Source organism: Elephantulus edwardii, unplaced genomic scaffold (assembly GCF_000299155.1).
Source record: "Elephantulus edwardii isolate Elephantulus edwardi_28Jun2011 unplaced genomic scaffold, EleEdw1.0 scaffold00100, whole genome shotgun sequence".
Lineage (NCBI taxonomy): Eukaryota > Metazoa > Chordata > Mammalia > Macroscelidea > Macroscelididae > Elephantulus > Elephantulus edwardii.
In genome coordinates, this window is record NW_006399850.1 from 1,543,908 (window position 1) to 1,561,885 (window position 17,978).

The window sequence follows — 17,978 nt, forward strand, 5'->3', positions numbered from 1 at the left end:
AAAAAATGCTGTCTTAAAAAAAAAGTAGCTCTTAGGGGGAAAATGCATTTTTAGTGAAACAAGTATATTTTTAAAGCAAAAAGTATATTTTTTTAAAAGTATATTTTTAAAGCACTTATATGTTTCTGATTGATTTAAGCTATTCCCACTTTCTCAGAAAGTTGGAAACAGAAATACCATTTAACCCAGCAATGCCAGTACTAGGAATATACCCTAAAAAACCCAAAACCACATCCAAACAGATATATGCACACCCACGTTTACTGTTGCGTTTTTTACAATAGCAAAGAGATAGAAGCAACAAAAGTGCCTGCCAACAAATTGATAGAATAATACTACCACTGAAAATTAATAAAATCATAAACCATTACCCCACTCAGGAGACCCTGCAGGATATCATGCTGAATGAAATATCTCATTCACAAAAGGACAATTACTGCATAGCAGCACTGTACTTTAAAGTCAGTCTGATATGTGGGGTTGGGGATAGAAAAGGATAATAGTGGATAGATAATGACCACTGCATTGGAATAGATGGGAAAAAAAAGAACTGTTTAAAAGGAATTAAGAACTATATGTACCTACAGGCTGGGTTTAGAAGGGGTTGTGGTACTAGGGATACTGTAGCTAGTGTTAGATGGATCTTAGCTGAAAGCAGGGAATACCAGAGGAATGTCTATCTGTGTTTCATTTACTATGCAAAGGTGTTTGACTGAGTGGATCATAACAAACTGTGGCTGACTCTGAAAAGAATGGAAATCCCGGAACACTTGATCATGCTAATGAGAAACCTATACTTGAACCAAGAGGCAGCAGTCAGAACAGAGCAAGGAAACACTGACTGCATGGTTCAAAATTAGGAAGGGTGTACGCCAGGGATGTGTCCTGTCTCCATACCTTTTCTTTTTTTTTTTTGCTCCATACCTTTTCAACCTGTATGCAGAACAGATTATCCGAGAGGCTGGGCTCTATGAGGAGAAATGGGGGGTCAAGATTGGTGGACAATCTATCAACAATCTGCGATATGCAGATGACACAAACCTGCTTGCTGAAACTGAGGAGGACCTTGTGCACTTACTGCAGAGGGTCAAGGACTGCAGCCTTCAATATGGACTGAGGCTCAATGTCAAGAAGACAAAGATTCTCACCACTGGACCAATTGGCAGCATCAGGATGGATGGTGAAGAGATTGAGATTGTTCACAGATTTAGTTTGCTTGGCTCCACGGTCAACATTGTTGGCACCAGTAGCCAGGAAATTAAAAGACGTATTGCCATGGGAAAGTCTGCTGTTAGGAGCCTCTCCAAAGTACTGAAGAGCAATGGTGTCTCTCTGTAGACTAAGGTGCATCTGATACAGGCCATGGTCTTTGCAATCACTTGTTATGCATCAGAGAGTTGGACAATGACTAAGGAAGATGGAAGGAGAATTGATGCCTTTGAGCTGTGGTGCTGGAGAAGAGTACTGAGGGTACCATCGACTGCTAGGAAAACAAACAGATTCATCCTGGAAAGGGTTAAACCAGATGGCTTCCTTGGAGGCAAGGATTCTGAGGCTCCGTCTAACATACTTTGGACATGTTGTAAGGAGGGACCAGTCCTTGGAGAGGGACATCATGCTTGGAAGGGTGGAGGGACAGCGCAGGAGCGGAAGGCCCTCTATGAGGTGGATTAATTCAGAGACTGGGGTAATTGGGATGGTGCAACTGGCACAGGACAGAGCAGAGTTTAGGGCTGTTGTACATAGGGTCGCTATGAGTCGCAAGCGATGCAACGGCACATAACAACAACAAACAATAATAGCCCAGAATAAAGGGTACATCATTGCAAAGAGGACTTGGGAGGAAAGGAGGTAGGTAACGGTGAATGATTTTTTTTTAAAGTGAACTAGAGGCAGCAGAAGGGACAAAGATGGGGTAAAATGTCCAATAATGAATGACTGAAAATCTAACTTCTCTGTAAATGTTCATTAAAATCACAATTAAAATATAATTTTATAAAATAATAAAATTGGGGCCATTCCTAAGGGTTTTATTTGAGCTAGCTGCCTAAGCCAATCAGTGTTTTGAATAAAACCACCTTTCTACAAAATTAATATATCCATATATAGACTGCTTCTAACCCAATGATCTTGATGCAGCCACTTGTAGTAATGATCATTATGTTGTTATTGTTGTTACGTGCCATTGAATCACCTGAGACTCACAGTGACCGTATGCACAACAGCTCTGAACTCTGCTCTATCTTGAGACAATCTCACTGTTTCCAATATACCTATCCTATTACCCCAATTACTGGGTCAAACCATCTCATCTGGGGTCTTCCTCTCCTGTGCTATCCTTCTACTTTTCCAAACATGATGTCCTTCTCCAGGGTCTGGTCCCTCCTGGCTATATGCCCAAAATATTTGAGATGGAAATGGAACTTCAAAATTACTACATCCAACGATCAGCCTGGTTTCACTCTCTCAAGGTTATATCTGTCTGGGTTTTTTGGCAGTCCATTTTATATCCAATATTTTTCTCCAGCACCACAACTCAAAGGCATCAATAATAATTCTGTTAACCCAAGGCATTGTTTAACTCTCTGATGCATAGTAAGTAATTGCGAAGACCATGGCCTGAATCAGGGACACGTTAGTCTCAAGACTGACATCATTGCTCTTTAGCACTTTGGAGAGGTCCCTAACAGTAACTTTCCCTAGACCAATCCATCACTATATGATAATTATTCATATAGAACTTAAATACTACAACTATAATAGTCAATTCTTTCTATGTTATAATGAAAATTTATATATAATGATAATAGAAAATTTTAATTTACAATTTGTGGAGTTTATCTTTCAATATGACTTTCCCAGCCATTTGAATTAATCTGAACTGACCACGTGGACGGTCAGGACTACATGAATAGGGTGTGTTACCCTATCCACAAGAGGACTGACTATCTCACTATTCCACAAAGGGACTGGGCAGTCTGAACAATCTACAAAAGGCCTGGCTAGTCTCACCAACAAAGTGAACAGGGCTAGCCACAGTTTTAGGCCTTCCCCACCTAGATGAAAAAGAAAAAGTATGAGACCAGACGTTCTTATTCCAGCTACACCTCCAGCTGCAGCATCCATGGCTGAACTAGAAACCTGATGTGAGATGGGACCTTGCAACTGCTACACCACTGGAACTGGAATGAAGAGCCTTTGCTCAAGTTTGTCGGACAACTAGAGGTGAGGGGACTGGGACTGGAGGTGAGAAGCCATAATTCAGAGGACTGAAAACTTTATAGTACTGGCTAAGACTGAGGTGGGAGCCAGTATTGGCAGTCCTGAGAACTGGCCTAAATCCATGAGACTCAAGACTGAGGAGCCTGAGAGGACAGTTTAGGAGCCATCCTGACTGCATCATACTACTAACCTGGATTATAACTTTGTTTACTTCCCTAACATGGTTTTGTGTAGTCTATGAGCTGTCCCTTTGGATTTTGGTCCCAGCAAAGCAGTAAAATTGGTGTTGAGATGAGTCAAAAGAGGTATCTGAGCAGGAGGTACACATCTAACCTCATGGGAATGGGTTTTGTGTTACTGATACTGTTGAAGGGGATAGTTCCCCTCTGTGAAGTGGATAAAGGATGGCATAGCCATCCTCACATGGCCCTTGCTCTGTTTACACAATCACAAATATTTCTGGGAGCTTAATTTCTCCAAAGGATGAAATAAAAAAAACCACATTTTTACAAGATCCCTTCAATGTGCATCAGTAAATGAACAGATACACAAAATGTGGTATATATATATAATGGGATATTATTTTACCATAATCTATGAAGTCTTTATACATGCTGAGTTTAAAAAATAAATCAATCAGAAAAAGACAAATATTTTATTATCTCACTTACATGAAATAAGCAAAGATATGGAAAATAAAGATTAATAGGGATTACCAGTGATAGAAGAAAAGGGGAAATGAAGAAGAGTTTCGCTTAGGGGGCAATGAGTTTATGTTAATAGTTGCAAAAAATTTTAGAGACTACATACCAAGTACAGGATGATATAAGCTGTTTTCCTTGCATATGTTTGGAAAAATATAAGGTAAGTAATATTTCTTAAAATGCAAAAACAAAAAAGAAAATCCTCTTTCTTGGTTTTCTTTGTTCTTCCATTCTAAGCTTTTTACCTAAAAGTAAACAAAATCATTAGAATTATTCTAGGAAATAAAAATCTGTTAAGTACATTTATTAGGTGCTCTAAACAAAGTTTTTAAAGATTAATGAAGCTTTTTTATCACAGACTATACCACCAGACCCTGCTTTCTCCTTTCCTCTACTCTCTCATGCCCCTATCAGGAAGGGAAAGAAGGTGCAAAGAGGAAAAACATTTTTGTGTTTGTCAATACTAGAGCTAAACTTGGTTTCAGTATTATAGAGCATATTTTCTAAAGATTTTGGTTTGTATCATTTTAATGCATATATAATACATTTGTATGTACTTTCGACCAAATATTTTTTATATGTATATTTTTTTGTGTGTGTACTGTCAAATCAGATCTGACAGGTAATGGAGGCAATTGCCCTCCTTCTCCAGCAGAGCATCTGGTGGATTTGAACCGCCTCTGGGACTGCAGTGCAGCATCTTGCCACTATGCCACCAGAGCTCGCTTCTTTGACCAATTTTAAAGACTTGAAGCGCCTGCTGCAGAGTGTCAAGGACTGCAGCCTACAATATGGATTGAGGCTCAATGTCAAGAAGACAAAGATTCTCACCACTGGACCCATTGGCAGCATCAGGATGGATGGTGAAGAGACTGAGATTGTACACAGCTTTAGTTTGCTTGGCTCCATAGTCAACAGTCTTGGCACCAGCAGCCAGGAAATTAAAAGGCGCATTGCCATGGGAAAGTCTGCTGTTAGGGACCTCTTCAAAGTACTGAAGAGCAATGTTGTCTCTCTGGAGACTAAGGTGCGTCTGATACAGGCCATGGTCTTCCCAATCACTTGTTATGCATCAGAGAGTTGGACAATGACCAAGGAGAATTGATGCCTTTGAGCTGTGGTGCTGGAGAAGAGTATTGAGAATACCATGGACTGCTAGGAAAACAAACAGATTTGTCCTGGAAAGGGTTAAACCAGGTGGCTCCTTGGAGGCAAGGATTCTGAGGCTCCATCTAACATACTTTGGACATGTTGTGAGGAGAAACCGGTCCTTGGAGAGGGACATCATGCTTGGGAGGGTGGAGGGACGGCGCAGGAGAGGAAGGCCCTCTATGCGGTGAATTGATTCAGTGACTGGGATAATTGGGATGGGAGTATCGGAGACAGTGCGATTGGCACAGGACAGAGCGGAGTTTAGGGCTATTGTACATAGGGTCGCTATGAGTCGCAGGCGACTCGACGGCACATAAAAACAACAACAACTTGGAGATACATGTATATGAAAGTATGCAAAAACTAATCTGGTGAAAAAAATGAGACCAATGGTCACCTAGAAGCAGGAAAGGAGAGATTGAAAGAAATTATTTTACAAAAGGATCACAGAAAACTCTTACGGGTGATAGATATGGTCACCATCTTGTGATAATGGTTTCACAGCTATGTGTTGTTGATTATAATGTTTGGTGTCAAGTTGGAACTGACCCACAGATAACCCCTCCAGTGAGTTTTCAGAGGCCTAACTGCATGAGAGGAGATTGCTCATCTTTCTCCCAAAGAGCTTCTGGTGGATTTGAACCATGTGGTTTTGGGATTACATCACAGCTTCTTATCACTAGGCCACCAGAACTCCTCACAGGTATATTGTTGTTATGTGCCACAGAGTCTCTTGCAACTCATAGCGATCCTATGTATAACAGCCCTGAAACTTGCTCTATCCTGTGCCAGCTTTATTGTCTCCAACACACCTAACCTCATTACCTCAGTCACTGTATCAATCCATCTTACTGACGGTCTCCCTCTCTTTCTCTGTCCCTCTACCCTTCCTCATGGGTATATACAAGTGAAAAAAAATAAAATAAATTGTATACTTTGATAACTACAATTTGTTCTTTATTATTTATATCTCAAAATGTAAAGTCATTTTTTAAATCAATTTGGAATATAGACTTTTTAAAGAAAAATTGGTAATAACAGTTAAAATTCTTCACTGCAGAGCACTTTGCTCTACATGTACTACTCTTGTAAGCATTTTGCACTAACTGCATTAATTACTTAAATTTTATATATGTCTGTGAGAGATATATATTGGTTTTTCTCATGAAAACAAAGACACAGTGAGTTTCAGGAGTTTCCCAAAGGCACTACTGCTAGTGAAATCAGAATTTGACTTTGGTAACATGGTTCAAAACATAAATTTAAAAAAAAACAAACATAAATTAAATTTGTAAATTTTCTGACCTACAGGTTTCCACCATTATCTGGAAATAATTCAACAATTCACTGCCAGTCAGAACCAACTCATAACTGACCCTTCCTGTGAGTTTTCAAAGGCTAAAATTCACATGGGAGGCGTCTACACATCTTCCTCCTATGGAGTAGCTGATGGATTCAAACCATGTGTCTTCAGTTAACAATGCAATTCTCTAGCACCACAGCTTTCATCTGAAAGTAAAGTGCCTAGGAAACTTCTTAAACTGAAATAGTATAAAGAAAAGAAGCAATTACCATTATTTTTTATGGTAAAAAATGTCTGCATTATCAGACCCCAAAACTAACCTATTAAATCATATTTTATAAAACAGAAAACCTAAAATAAAATGAACACAGTGTTTACAGATACAGTTCAAAGGTATGATAGCTCAGTGTTGAGATGTGGAGCGTTAGCTCATCAGGAAAGAGCTTGGCAACATCACTGAGTGTATGCTCAAGGTGTGCAGTTTCATGAATGTCTCACTGCAAACAAATACTAAATGCTACCTCAAACTATTGTCATTTTTTTGTAAAAGCCAAAATCCTCTTAAGATTCTTTCATATAGCCTGGAAAGCATAGCCGTGTCAGTCTTTTGTAAAAGCGGAAAGCATAATGTGAACTTTCAAAGAGCAGGGGAATTTTTTACTTCAAACACAAAAAGGTTATAGTTATATGTGAAGCAGTTACAAATGTGTATGTAAAATCTGCCAGTATATGTTAATTTCCTATCTAGAGATGAACAGAGTATTGAATAGTTGAACTTAAGACATTCAAAAGGCTCAACAGGTTTAAGTATAAATTATATCTTCCTCCCAATCTTTTCCACAATCCACTTCCCTATGCATTAAGAAGGGTTAAGTTCCAGATGTATCTCTACATATATAATCCTACAGGTTCAAAGCATGTATTTGTAGATATAAACTCCATGAGTACAAGGATATCATTTATTTGCTTTATCATTATATGCTCCCTTGCCTAGAAGGTTGTCAGACTCATAACATTCACTAAGTAGTTGTTGTTGTGTACCACAGAGTCCAAACTAACTGCACCTCCAGTAGATTTTCATAGGCAGTTACTCACACAGGAGCAGACTGCCCATCCTACTGTGGAGCAGCTCGTGGCCATGAATCACGTGCCTTCGGCTTTGCAGTACAGCTTTCTGCCATTAGACTATCAGAACTCCCCAAGTAATGAATGTGAATGACTATAATAATGGTAAAGGGTTGGACACCAATCCTTTTCTTCTGAGTATTATCAATCTCCAACTCAAAAAGCTACTGGCTCTTCACTTGAAGTACCACTGCTGCTGATTAAAGAACTATATAAAATGAGCTCAACTGGGTCCCATATATGAAGATATACATATAGAGTTCATTCACTTTATAAAAATTTCCTGTGCAGTTTCCTTTCTAAGTGTATGAGCATTTCTAATGATTTTTATTTCAGAAAGGACACATTAACGTGTACTTTCAAAAGCAAAAGTGTGTTACTCCTTTGTTGGGGGGGAGAAAAGAAACCAACCCACAAGTATTTACTAATGCAGAATAAAGGTTAATACAGAAAAAAAGGAATTACAAGTAAAGGATAGTAAAGAGGGCTCTCAAAAAAGATAATATATACCTGAATTACTATATATTTTAAAAGTGCTTCCAGAAAGTAGCTTGTGAGATCTTCTTGTCCTTTATCTCCTGATTGTGGGGGTACAAGAGGAGTGATTTCCTCTATAGTGACTTGAGCTATCCAAAGAAAAAAAAGACAGTATAATTATGAAACAAACTTAGTAATGCAATACAGCATAACTCAAATAAAATTTCGCAACAAAACCTTTATACCATTAATACTATTAGAAATCTTTCTAATAATTCATTCTTTAAACATACCTGGGGTCATGCCCAAGAATTCACCATCATAAAGTTTAATAGTTAAGCTATTCTGTGAAACCCCAACTAAGAGGATGTGATATCCTCTAGGAATGTAAGAATACACACCACTCATTTGAGAAAGAAGCTCCCATTTCACAATAAATATTTTTAACATGAAAAATATCTGCTCATAATGATGAGAAACTTTAGCAATGATACACTTTCACATCAATTAAAGTGACAATTTGATTATTTCAGATCATGAGCATGATTATTTCTTAAGCTATCATCTTATTCAAAGTATGGTATACTATTTCTTTGCCAAAAGAAATGGTTAGCATTTCATTCGTGCTTAAAAAAAGACAACTTATAAAATAAGAATGTTTTCCATATCCTGCCTTTAAAATAATCAAGAGCATTAATATAAATGCTAATACAAGCAAATAATGGTTCAAAAGTGGATCTTGTAAATATTTCTAATCACCCCTAATCAATCAGGTTTTACACTGGAAGGATAGTAAATACCAGGCAGGTAAGTTAAGTTGACGGATTTCACTTTTTAATACATAATCACTGCCTTTGCAACTGATAGTTGTTCCTGCAAAGGTTTTCAGAGGCTGTAAATCAAACACTTTTTCAAAGGAAAAATCACCCATCTTTCTCATGCAGAACAGCAGATGGACTCAAATTCATCTACCCTTGGGTTGGCCACACAATTTCTATCTGCTAGGCCATTGTTCTGTTGTACATAGGACAGATTGGAAAGTCTGCTATTAGGGACCTCTCTAAAGTACTCAAGAGCAACAGTGTGTCTCTGGAGACTAAGGTGCATCTGATACAGGCCATGGTGTTTGCGATCACTTGTTATGCATCAGAGAGTTGGACAATGACTAAGGAGGATAGGAGAATTGATGCCTTTGAGCTGTGATGCTGGAGAAGAGTATTAAGAGTACCATGGACTGCCAAGAAAACAAACAGATTCATCCTAGAGAGGGTTAAACCAGGCTACACCTTGGAGGCAAGGATTCCGGGACTTCGTCTGAAATACTTTGGGCATGGTGTAAGGAGGGACAGGTCCTTGGAGAGGGACATCATGCTTGGGAGGGTGGAGGGACAGCGCAGGAGGGGAAGACCCTCTATGAGGTGGATTGATTTAGTGATTGGGGTAATTGGGATGGGTGTGTCAGAGGCAGTGCAATAGGCACAGGATAGAGCAGGGTTTAGGGCTGTTGTATAAAGGGTCGCTATCAGTCCCAAGTGACTCATGGCACATAACAACAAGAGGTCATTGTTTGTTGTCATAATATACCACTGAGTCACAGTGATCCTATGGACAATGGCTTTGAACTTTGCCCTATCCTGAGCCAATCTCTAGTCTCTGACACCAGACCCTGTTGCCAAAGTCACTCTATCAATCTATCTCATTCAGGGTCATCTTTTCCTGTGCTGACCCTCTACTCTTGTAAGCATAATATCCTTCTTCAAAGACTGACCCTTTTTAAAAACTTGCCCAAAGTGTGTGAGACAGAGTTTCAAAATCCTTGTCCTCCAAGGAACAATCTGTTTTCACTCTTGTCAGGACAGACCTGTTTGTTCTCTTGGCAGTCCACAGTGCATTCATTACTTTTCTCCAGCACCACAACTCAAAGGCATCTATTCTTCTGTCATTCTTATTAACTGACCATCTCTCAGATGAATAGCAAACAATTGAGAAGACCATGGCTTGGATCAAGTGCACTAGAGTTTCTAAACTTACATCGTTGCTAGGCCCCTGTTGTTATTTGCTGTCAAACTGCCTGCAACTCATAGCAACCCTATGCACCTTAGTCTCTAGACTGATGTCACTGCTTCTGCATTCTGGAGAAGTCACTGACAGCAGATTTTCCCAGTCTAATTTATTTTTTTATTTCCTGACTTCTGGTGCTAAGAATGTTGGTAGAGCTTCCCAATATATGATAAGGGAGTTATGGTGGCTTAGCGGTAAGAAATTGTGCTGTGAAGGAATTGTGCTGCCAATGGAAAAAGTATGTGGTTCAAATACACCAGATGCTCTGTGAAGGAAAGATGGGCAATCTCCTCCCATGTGATTTACAGCTGCTGACAAGTCACTGGAAGTCAGCTATGATAATATAGGAACATTCATAGGAACACAACAATACATGATAGGCATTCTCAAAACTCACTGATGTTAAGTTAGAACCAGCTAAGAACCCCTAGTGAATTTTCAGAGGTTGCAAACTGCATGGGAGGAGATATTCCACCTTTCTCATTCTAATTTCCTGACATTGAGTTGACAGTGCAATTCCTTACTAAGCTAGCAGATAGGTATTTGTTTTATATTATTTACTATTACTTTCTACCTTTCTTTTCCTCCTAAGAATAAAGGCTTTTTCATTTATAACCTGAATTTTCTGGACAATTTAGTCTCTATGCATTACAAACATATCATAAATGCTTTATTGTGTAAAACCATAAAAATATCCTTAAACAAGACTTTTACAAGGGTGCCTTAGTCTTAGGTGGCGATACATATCACAATTATATACTTTTCCATACTTTTAGACTACAGAGCATAACTTTTACTGTCAAAAAAGGAAAGGATTTATAAAAAAAGGAAGGATTAGCCATGCACAAATTTATTTAAGACTAATACTTGAAAAAAAAATCATAAAAAAACAAAAGAAAATCTATGACAACAGGTTAAAAGACACAAGAAAAAACAATTAAAATCATTTGATACTTTAAAGTGATATAAAATGTGTAAATAAGCAGATTTATATAGTTTAAATGGGTTATTTTTAAAATTGTTCTATTAGTATATCTCCCTTTTTTATGTGATTTGAGTAAAAGTTTATAAAGCAAATGAATATGGTATCAAGACTGGAGGAAGATTCATCAATAAACCTACATTATGTAGATTTCATAATCTTCTTTGAGTCAAAATGAGTACTTGAGAAGTATTTGCTGCAGAAGATCAAAGGCTACATTGCAACATAAAACAAACAACAAAACCCACCTCAAAAATCCTCACCACTGGGCTAATAGGCAACAACATGACAGATGGAGAAAAGAAAGGTTCAATGCTTTCATCTTAATAAGATCCACAAGCAACATTCTTGGTACTAGCAATCAAGAAATCAAAAGATACACTGCACTAGGAAAGTCTGTATAGAGTACCTCTTCAAAGTGCCAAAGAACAGTGATGTCAGCTTAAAGACTTAGGTGCACCTGATTCAAGCTATGGCCTTTTTAGTCACCTACTATGCATCTGAAAACTGGATAATGAATAAGGATGACAGAAGAAAACTCAATGCCTTCGAGTTGTGATATTGGAGAAGAGTGTTCAGTATGTCACAGTTTGCCAAAAGAATAAAGATATATGAAATGGAGAAAATGTAGCCAGAATGCTCTTTAGCACCAAGGATGACAAAGCTCCATGCTCAAATACTTTGGGCATATTGTTAGGAGGGTTATTCTTGAAAAAGGTGATAGTCAACGAAAGAGGAAGACCGTCAACTAGATGGACTGACACAGTGACTATAGCAATAGGAGTAAGTATATCAGAGATGATAAGGATGACACAGTGTTCACATCTATTGTTCACAGAGTTGCTATCAGTTGTACTCAACTCGACGGGATCTAACAATAACAACATTCATATATATTTTCTGTTTTAAGCAGGAGTGGCATCCACTTCCTAAACAACATGCCTCAGGAGACTCTATGAACTTTGAGAAAAGAAGAGATAGTTATAGAAAGGCTTCAGGTCTTTTATTCACAAGGTCACTCTGAGTCATGCTCTAGTCAATGGCAATCAACAACAACAACAATAATAAAAATATAACACAATATAATTATACTTTTTCCTTTTCTCTCTATAATTTCTCATTTTTATTGATCTTTCTAGACCTCTGTGTTTTTCGTTTCTTTAATGATTCTGTCCTGATAATATCCTGATTGTGTATTGCCTTTTCCTTCAATGAATTAGTTTATTTACAGATGTTATGCTAGTGTTACATTGTTTCTAAACTTTTGTATTACCAGTTCATTTTTTCCCAAAATTTCAATCAATACAAGTACAAATTAAAAATAAAATTAAATACACAATAGAGTTCTACATGTGACAAATTATTGCTCTTAAGTGACTATTAAGTATATATAGCTATATTTAAAACAAAAGCAAATCATTTCAAGTTAAACAAAAGTACTGATAATTGAGAGAAACAAACAAGAAAAAAAAGTATCGAAAACATTCAGTATTAAAAGCTAAAGAATTCACTAACAAATCAAAGTGGAAATTATGTTAACGTGTTTGAAAGTATTAATTAAACAAAAACTTAAAATACTATTTAGCATTTATACAAAATCTATTTACATGTAACATTTCAGTCATCTACTATACAAAGTAAAATACACTTACACTTCAATATGCATCCAAATTAAATCAAGGATAGGAGATGGCACATAAGAAACAGAAATTAAGCTAACTGTAAAATGGTTTTGGATTACCCAGTTAATAAAATGTACATTTTAATAAACAAAATATTTTAAAATAGCATCCAATGGAACTTACTTTCTTGAAGATTGAGTGGAGGATTAATAAGATTATCTAAAGTTCGAGGCCCATGTTCAGATTGGGGTGCTGAAAATCCAGGGATTAAACATGAAAACATCCACAACTGTTCTTTACTACAGTTATTCTGAAGAGCTTGTAGCCATAATAAGAAAAGGCGCACACCTTCCCGCCTGATCTAAAATAAAATAAATGTTAAGATGATATTTTTATTTGTAAAGAAAATGATTCCTTCTTTTAAGGTCTTAGTTCTCTTGACAATGATTACAGAAGGACGATTTGCTTTTTAAAAAAAGAAGGGCACAGGAGAGAGAGAAGACAAAGGGAAGGAAGATGAAAGGGAAGCGATGAGGCAAAGAGGTAGATAGGTGGGCAGGCGAGGTTGGCATTTATGACTAACCCTAAACGCCTGAAAACCTAAATTCATGAGTTTTAACTAAGTACACTGTACAATGAATATAGTTTCTAAGCCATCATATAATTTTTATTCCGTAATTTCTACATGGAGGAAAAATGAAAGAAAACCATTTTATTATTCTCTCCTATTACCACCACACTAACTTAAGAGTCATGAAGATAAAGGGGCAGTGACTATCCCTTGCCAAGTTTGGTAAAAGCAAGACTGTAATGAGGATTCGCTTATTATGCCAAATATGAGAGTGCTCATTTCCTTATCAGGAACTACAGTGATACTATGGCATTTAGCTGCAAACCAAAAGGTAGGTAGTTCAAACTTAACAATCACTCAATGGGAGCAATACTCTGCTCTGCAAAGATTTATATCCTTGGAAATCTTACTCTTCTAAAAGGTTGCTGGGAGTTAGAATAGACAACAGTGGGTTTATTTCTGTGAACAGCTGTAATCAATGCCAGAAATACTTACAATCTGTGAGAGTACCCAATCTATGTTAAAAAAAAAAAAAACCAACAAAAACCAATTCTGCTGAGTCAGAACCAACTCATAGCTGACCCCTCCACTGGGTTTTCAAGGCTGGAAATCATATGGGTGGAGATTGCCCATTTTTCTCCTTCCAAGCCACAGGATTCAAACAGCCAAAGAGGTTCTGCCTTTTGATTTAGGAGCACAATTTCCTATGGACCACGCCACCAGAGCTCCCTTGCCTATTCCAAGATGCTATTAGGAGTAGGATGTCTTAACACAGAACAATGAAATAATGAGAGAAAAAATAAAATCAACCTTTTTTGAAAATATATTTTTATTTTATACTGGTTTACTTACAAAGTTCATATACATTGTTTTCACATTATCTTCAGTCACACTGTGAAATTATTTTTATAAAGATTCCTCACAGTTTACTTTTATATTTAAAAATGCTGTGGTAAAATGTTCAAAGAACAAAATAAAAATTTGCTGCATGAAGTATTATTTTTCCTTCTGGGTATGACAGAAAAATATTTCTACTGAATGAGTCATGCAGAAGTATAATAGTAATGATATGGTTAGCCTAGTATGTATACTCTCATATGCAACACACTGAGTATGTTGCACCAATTTTAAATTAATTCATTTCAGTAAGTGAACTTAAGACAATTCACCATTGTTTGAGTAAAAAATTGAAGAAGGGAATAATGAAACAAGTGGCATATACATTCTCCTCATTTTCTAAAGCAGCACAAAAAAGAAATAAAAAAAATAAAGAAAAGAAATACAATTACATTTTACCTTCAAGGAGTTTCCTGTGTGAAGGAGTTTCTTTAATATCAATCCTGAAAGGAAAAGATAATCTTAGATATGCATATCTTCTTATTTTATTTCTAAATGTCAAGCGTTCTCAGTTAGACTTGAAACCACTTTTAAACAAGTGTTTGGCAAACTCTAAATTATTCTTGCTGACCTGGATAGATCCTGGTGGCCACAATCTTAGGCTAGAAGGCATATCAATATCATCACCTTTTCAACACATGGCTTCTCGAAATTAAACAAAATTAATAGAAATGGTTGTTTATGTTTTATTTATAATAAGAATAAAATGAAACAAAATATTTCTCATTAATACAAATAAAATTCACTGAATGAAACTTTCATTATGTTAACCATATAAACACTCACAACTTTCATACTGACTTGGAAAAATTTCCATTACACAAATTTTCGTTTTCCAAAGTATAAAACAGCTTTATTTCTCTTTTGAATTATGAAACACTTCAAACCTACACAAAATAGTGAGAATACACTTCAAACTCACAACAGTGAGGATAATATTAACAAATATCCATCATTCTTAAAAACCAAAATAAGCTTCCACATTTTCTCCATTTTTCAAATTTCATTTCTTTTCACTACCTGCAATATTTTATTTAACAGTATAGATATCATTGAAGACCCCTATGAAATCATCCTAAATAATTTTCCTTCCTTCCCCTAAAGAAAACCAATATCCAGATTCTTGTGTTAATCATTCACCAAAACATGTATCATTATTGTGATGGTGGTGTACTGTTGAGTTGAATTAATCCATAGCTGGCCCTCCAGCTGGTTTGCAGAAACAGCTAACTGCAAGGGAGGAGACTGCCCATATTTCTCCCATAGAAAAGCTAGTGAATTTGTACCATGTACATACTATTATTGTTGTTAATCACACAGGAAGAATGTACTCATCTTTCTCCCATGGAGTAGCTGGCAGATTCAAACTATGTGACTTTGGGTTGGCAGCATAATTTCTCACAACGAGGCCACCAAAGCTCCCTATATCAGTTATTTACAAATAACTGCTATTTCTTTATTTTAATATTATGACAAATAAATACTGCTATCAGTTATTTAAAATTCTAAAAAATATTTAAATTCCTTGTATATTTAAAACTTTACATAAATATATGATTAACAACAGGTCATTTTATAACTTGCTCTTCATATTTAACACTGGCTTCTGAAATTCTATATATTAACAATTATGTGTTTAATCTACTTTAATTGCTGTATATTCTTCTATTACATGAATATACCACAATTTATCTTTCATCTATATATTCTCAATCATATGCACTCATTACCGTCAAGTTGGAACCAACTCACAGTTGACCCATCAGCAAGTTTTCAGAGGTCGTAAGTGCATACACGGACTATCCGTCTTTCTCTCACAGAGCTGCAGAATTCCACCCCCCAGAAGGTTGCCACCTTTAGGTAAGCACACTCTTTTCCCTGCCCACTGTTTAAAATCTTTATAGGAATGTTGATGGAGAATTATTATAATTAAACTATAAAGCTTATCACTTATGAACACTCCATAGGTTCTATTTATTTGAATATTTGATTGTTCTTCAATAATCTTACCATTTGAAATACTTAAATCTAATATTTAAAAACTACCAAAACCAGAAAAAAAGAATGAATGGGCAGTGGATATGAAAAGCAATAGCAAAGAGATCTAAGTGAATATCGTGAGGTAATGAAAATATTCTAAAACTAAATCACTAAGTTGTACACTTAAAATAAGTGTATTTTCCCTAGTTAAATTATAACTCAATAAAGGTACTTTTTTAAAAACCAACTAAAACAAAGGCTAGAACCAGATGCTTGGCTAGCTCTCTAGTGATTTGATCTAGATTCTATGTAAGAATCCTGATCAAAAGTAGGTGGAGAAACAATAGTTTCAAATTCTCAATGGAGTCCAAAACTCTGGAGCCAATAAAATTGAAAAAACTCCAGACTATTGCCTTGAAATAATCCATAAATCAAAACCTTCCTCAGAAGTCTGCTTAGAACACTTTAATTAAAGTGTGTCTGCTTTAAATATCGAGTTATTCAAAAGCTTATTAACGTGGACATCAAACTAAAAAAAAAAAGCTTCTTGAAAGGCAAATGAGAGGCTTAGGGGGCAAAGATTATGTGACAGTGGTGGCTGAAAGTGTAGGGTAAGAACAGTTACACAATTTGAGAATAAAAGCCTCAGACAGTATGTTATTTGAAAAATGGGCAAATTTCTCCTATGTGATTCACAGTTCCTGAATACAGGCTGAAGGGTCAGTTAGGAGTTAGTTCTCATTTGATGATATACAATAACAGAATGGAAATAAATAAGAAGCTAACCATAGAAATGTCTCAATCTTAAGAAAATATACCTTTGCACAATCAGTAAGATCTATACCATTCTGCTTCAACAATGTAGATTTAAAAAAATAAAAACCCTCATTTCTCTAGAGTGGGAACTGACTCATACCTGAGCCTCCAGTGGATTTCGAAGCTGTAAACTGCACTGGAGGAGACTGCCCATGTTCCTCCTTCAGAGCAGCTAATGAATTCAAACCTTCCATCTCTGGGTTCGCAGCAAGATTCCCTACCATTAGACCTCAGGTAGTGGGGATCGGATGACCTAATGGAAGAAGCTGTGCTGCAATCCCAAAGGCACACTGTTCTAATCCACTAGCGGCTCTGCGGGATGGGTAATCTCCAGTAAAAATTCCTGCCTCTGAAAACTCACTGTAAAGTCAGCTATGGGTTGCTTCCAACTCGAGAGCACAAAACAACAGGCCTCTGGTGGCCTAGTAGTACAGAGATGTGCTGCCATCCCAAAGGCATACAGTTTGAATATACCAGCTGCTCCATGGGAGAAAAGACAGGTGATCGCCTCCTGTGCAATTACAGTGCCTCTGAAAACCCACTGGGTTGTCGGCTATGAGTTGGTTCCAATTCGACAGTACCTCTACAACAGTTAACAGGTCAGTAGAGCTCCTGTAATGTAAACTTGGAAAGCATATGTTCTACACAAGACTAACTTCATGAAAATCAATAGTGATCACCCCTAACATCAGAAAGATACTGAGCAAAAAGTCATCAAATGATTATCTATGGACTATTTAATCTGAAAGGGGAGACGTTCTGGAGCTGTTGCAGAAGCAATACACACCTTAACTAAGTTTCTAGTAACAAAAAATGTATGACCTCATGCTGCTACTTAATTTTTTGATAGTAATCCAAAGGCTACTTTATATCCTTTTTGAACTTAGTTTTATAAGTTGAGAAGCCCTATTGAATCTTATTTCATGGCCTATCAAGAAAACAAGTCTTAGAGAAGTGAAATCAATCCTTCGAAGAATGAATTTCATAGTCCTTGGTTTTAGTCCTAGGTCCATGATCCACCTTGAGTTGGTTTTTGTGTATGGAGTGAGGTGTGGGTCTTGCTTGA

At 36.7% G+C, this 17,978-nt stretch overlaps 1 protein-coding gene across 5 annotated transcripts in view; it reads right to left on the reverse strand.

Annotated features, from left to right (window-relative positions):
• RALGAPA1 (Ral GTPase activating protein, alpha subunit 1 (catalytic)) overlaps positions 1 to 17,978 on the reverse strand; it is a 391,173-nt gene that overhangs the window by 301,896 nt on the left and 71,299 nt on the right. For all 5 annotated transcript variants that reach the window (XM_006891556.1, XM_006891558.1, XM_006891557.1 and 2 more), the window contains exons 5-8: positions 14,516 to 14,559; positions 12,832 to 13,009; positions 8,017 to 8,132; positions 4,033 to 4,171 (exon numbers count right to left, since the gene is read on the reverse strand). In XM_006891556.1, coding sequence (XP_006891618.1) covers positions 4,033 to 4,171; positions 8,017 to 8,132; positions 12,832 to 13,009; positions 14,516 to 14,559 — 477 coding nt within the window. The remainder of the gene's footprint in view (positions 1 to 4,032; positions 4,172 to 8,016; positions 8,133 to 12,831; positions 13,010 to 14,515; positions 14,560 to 17,978) is intronic.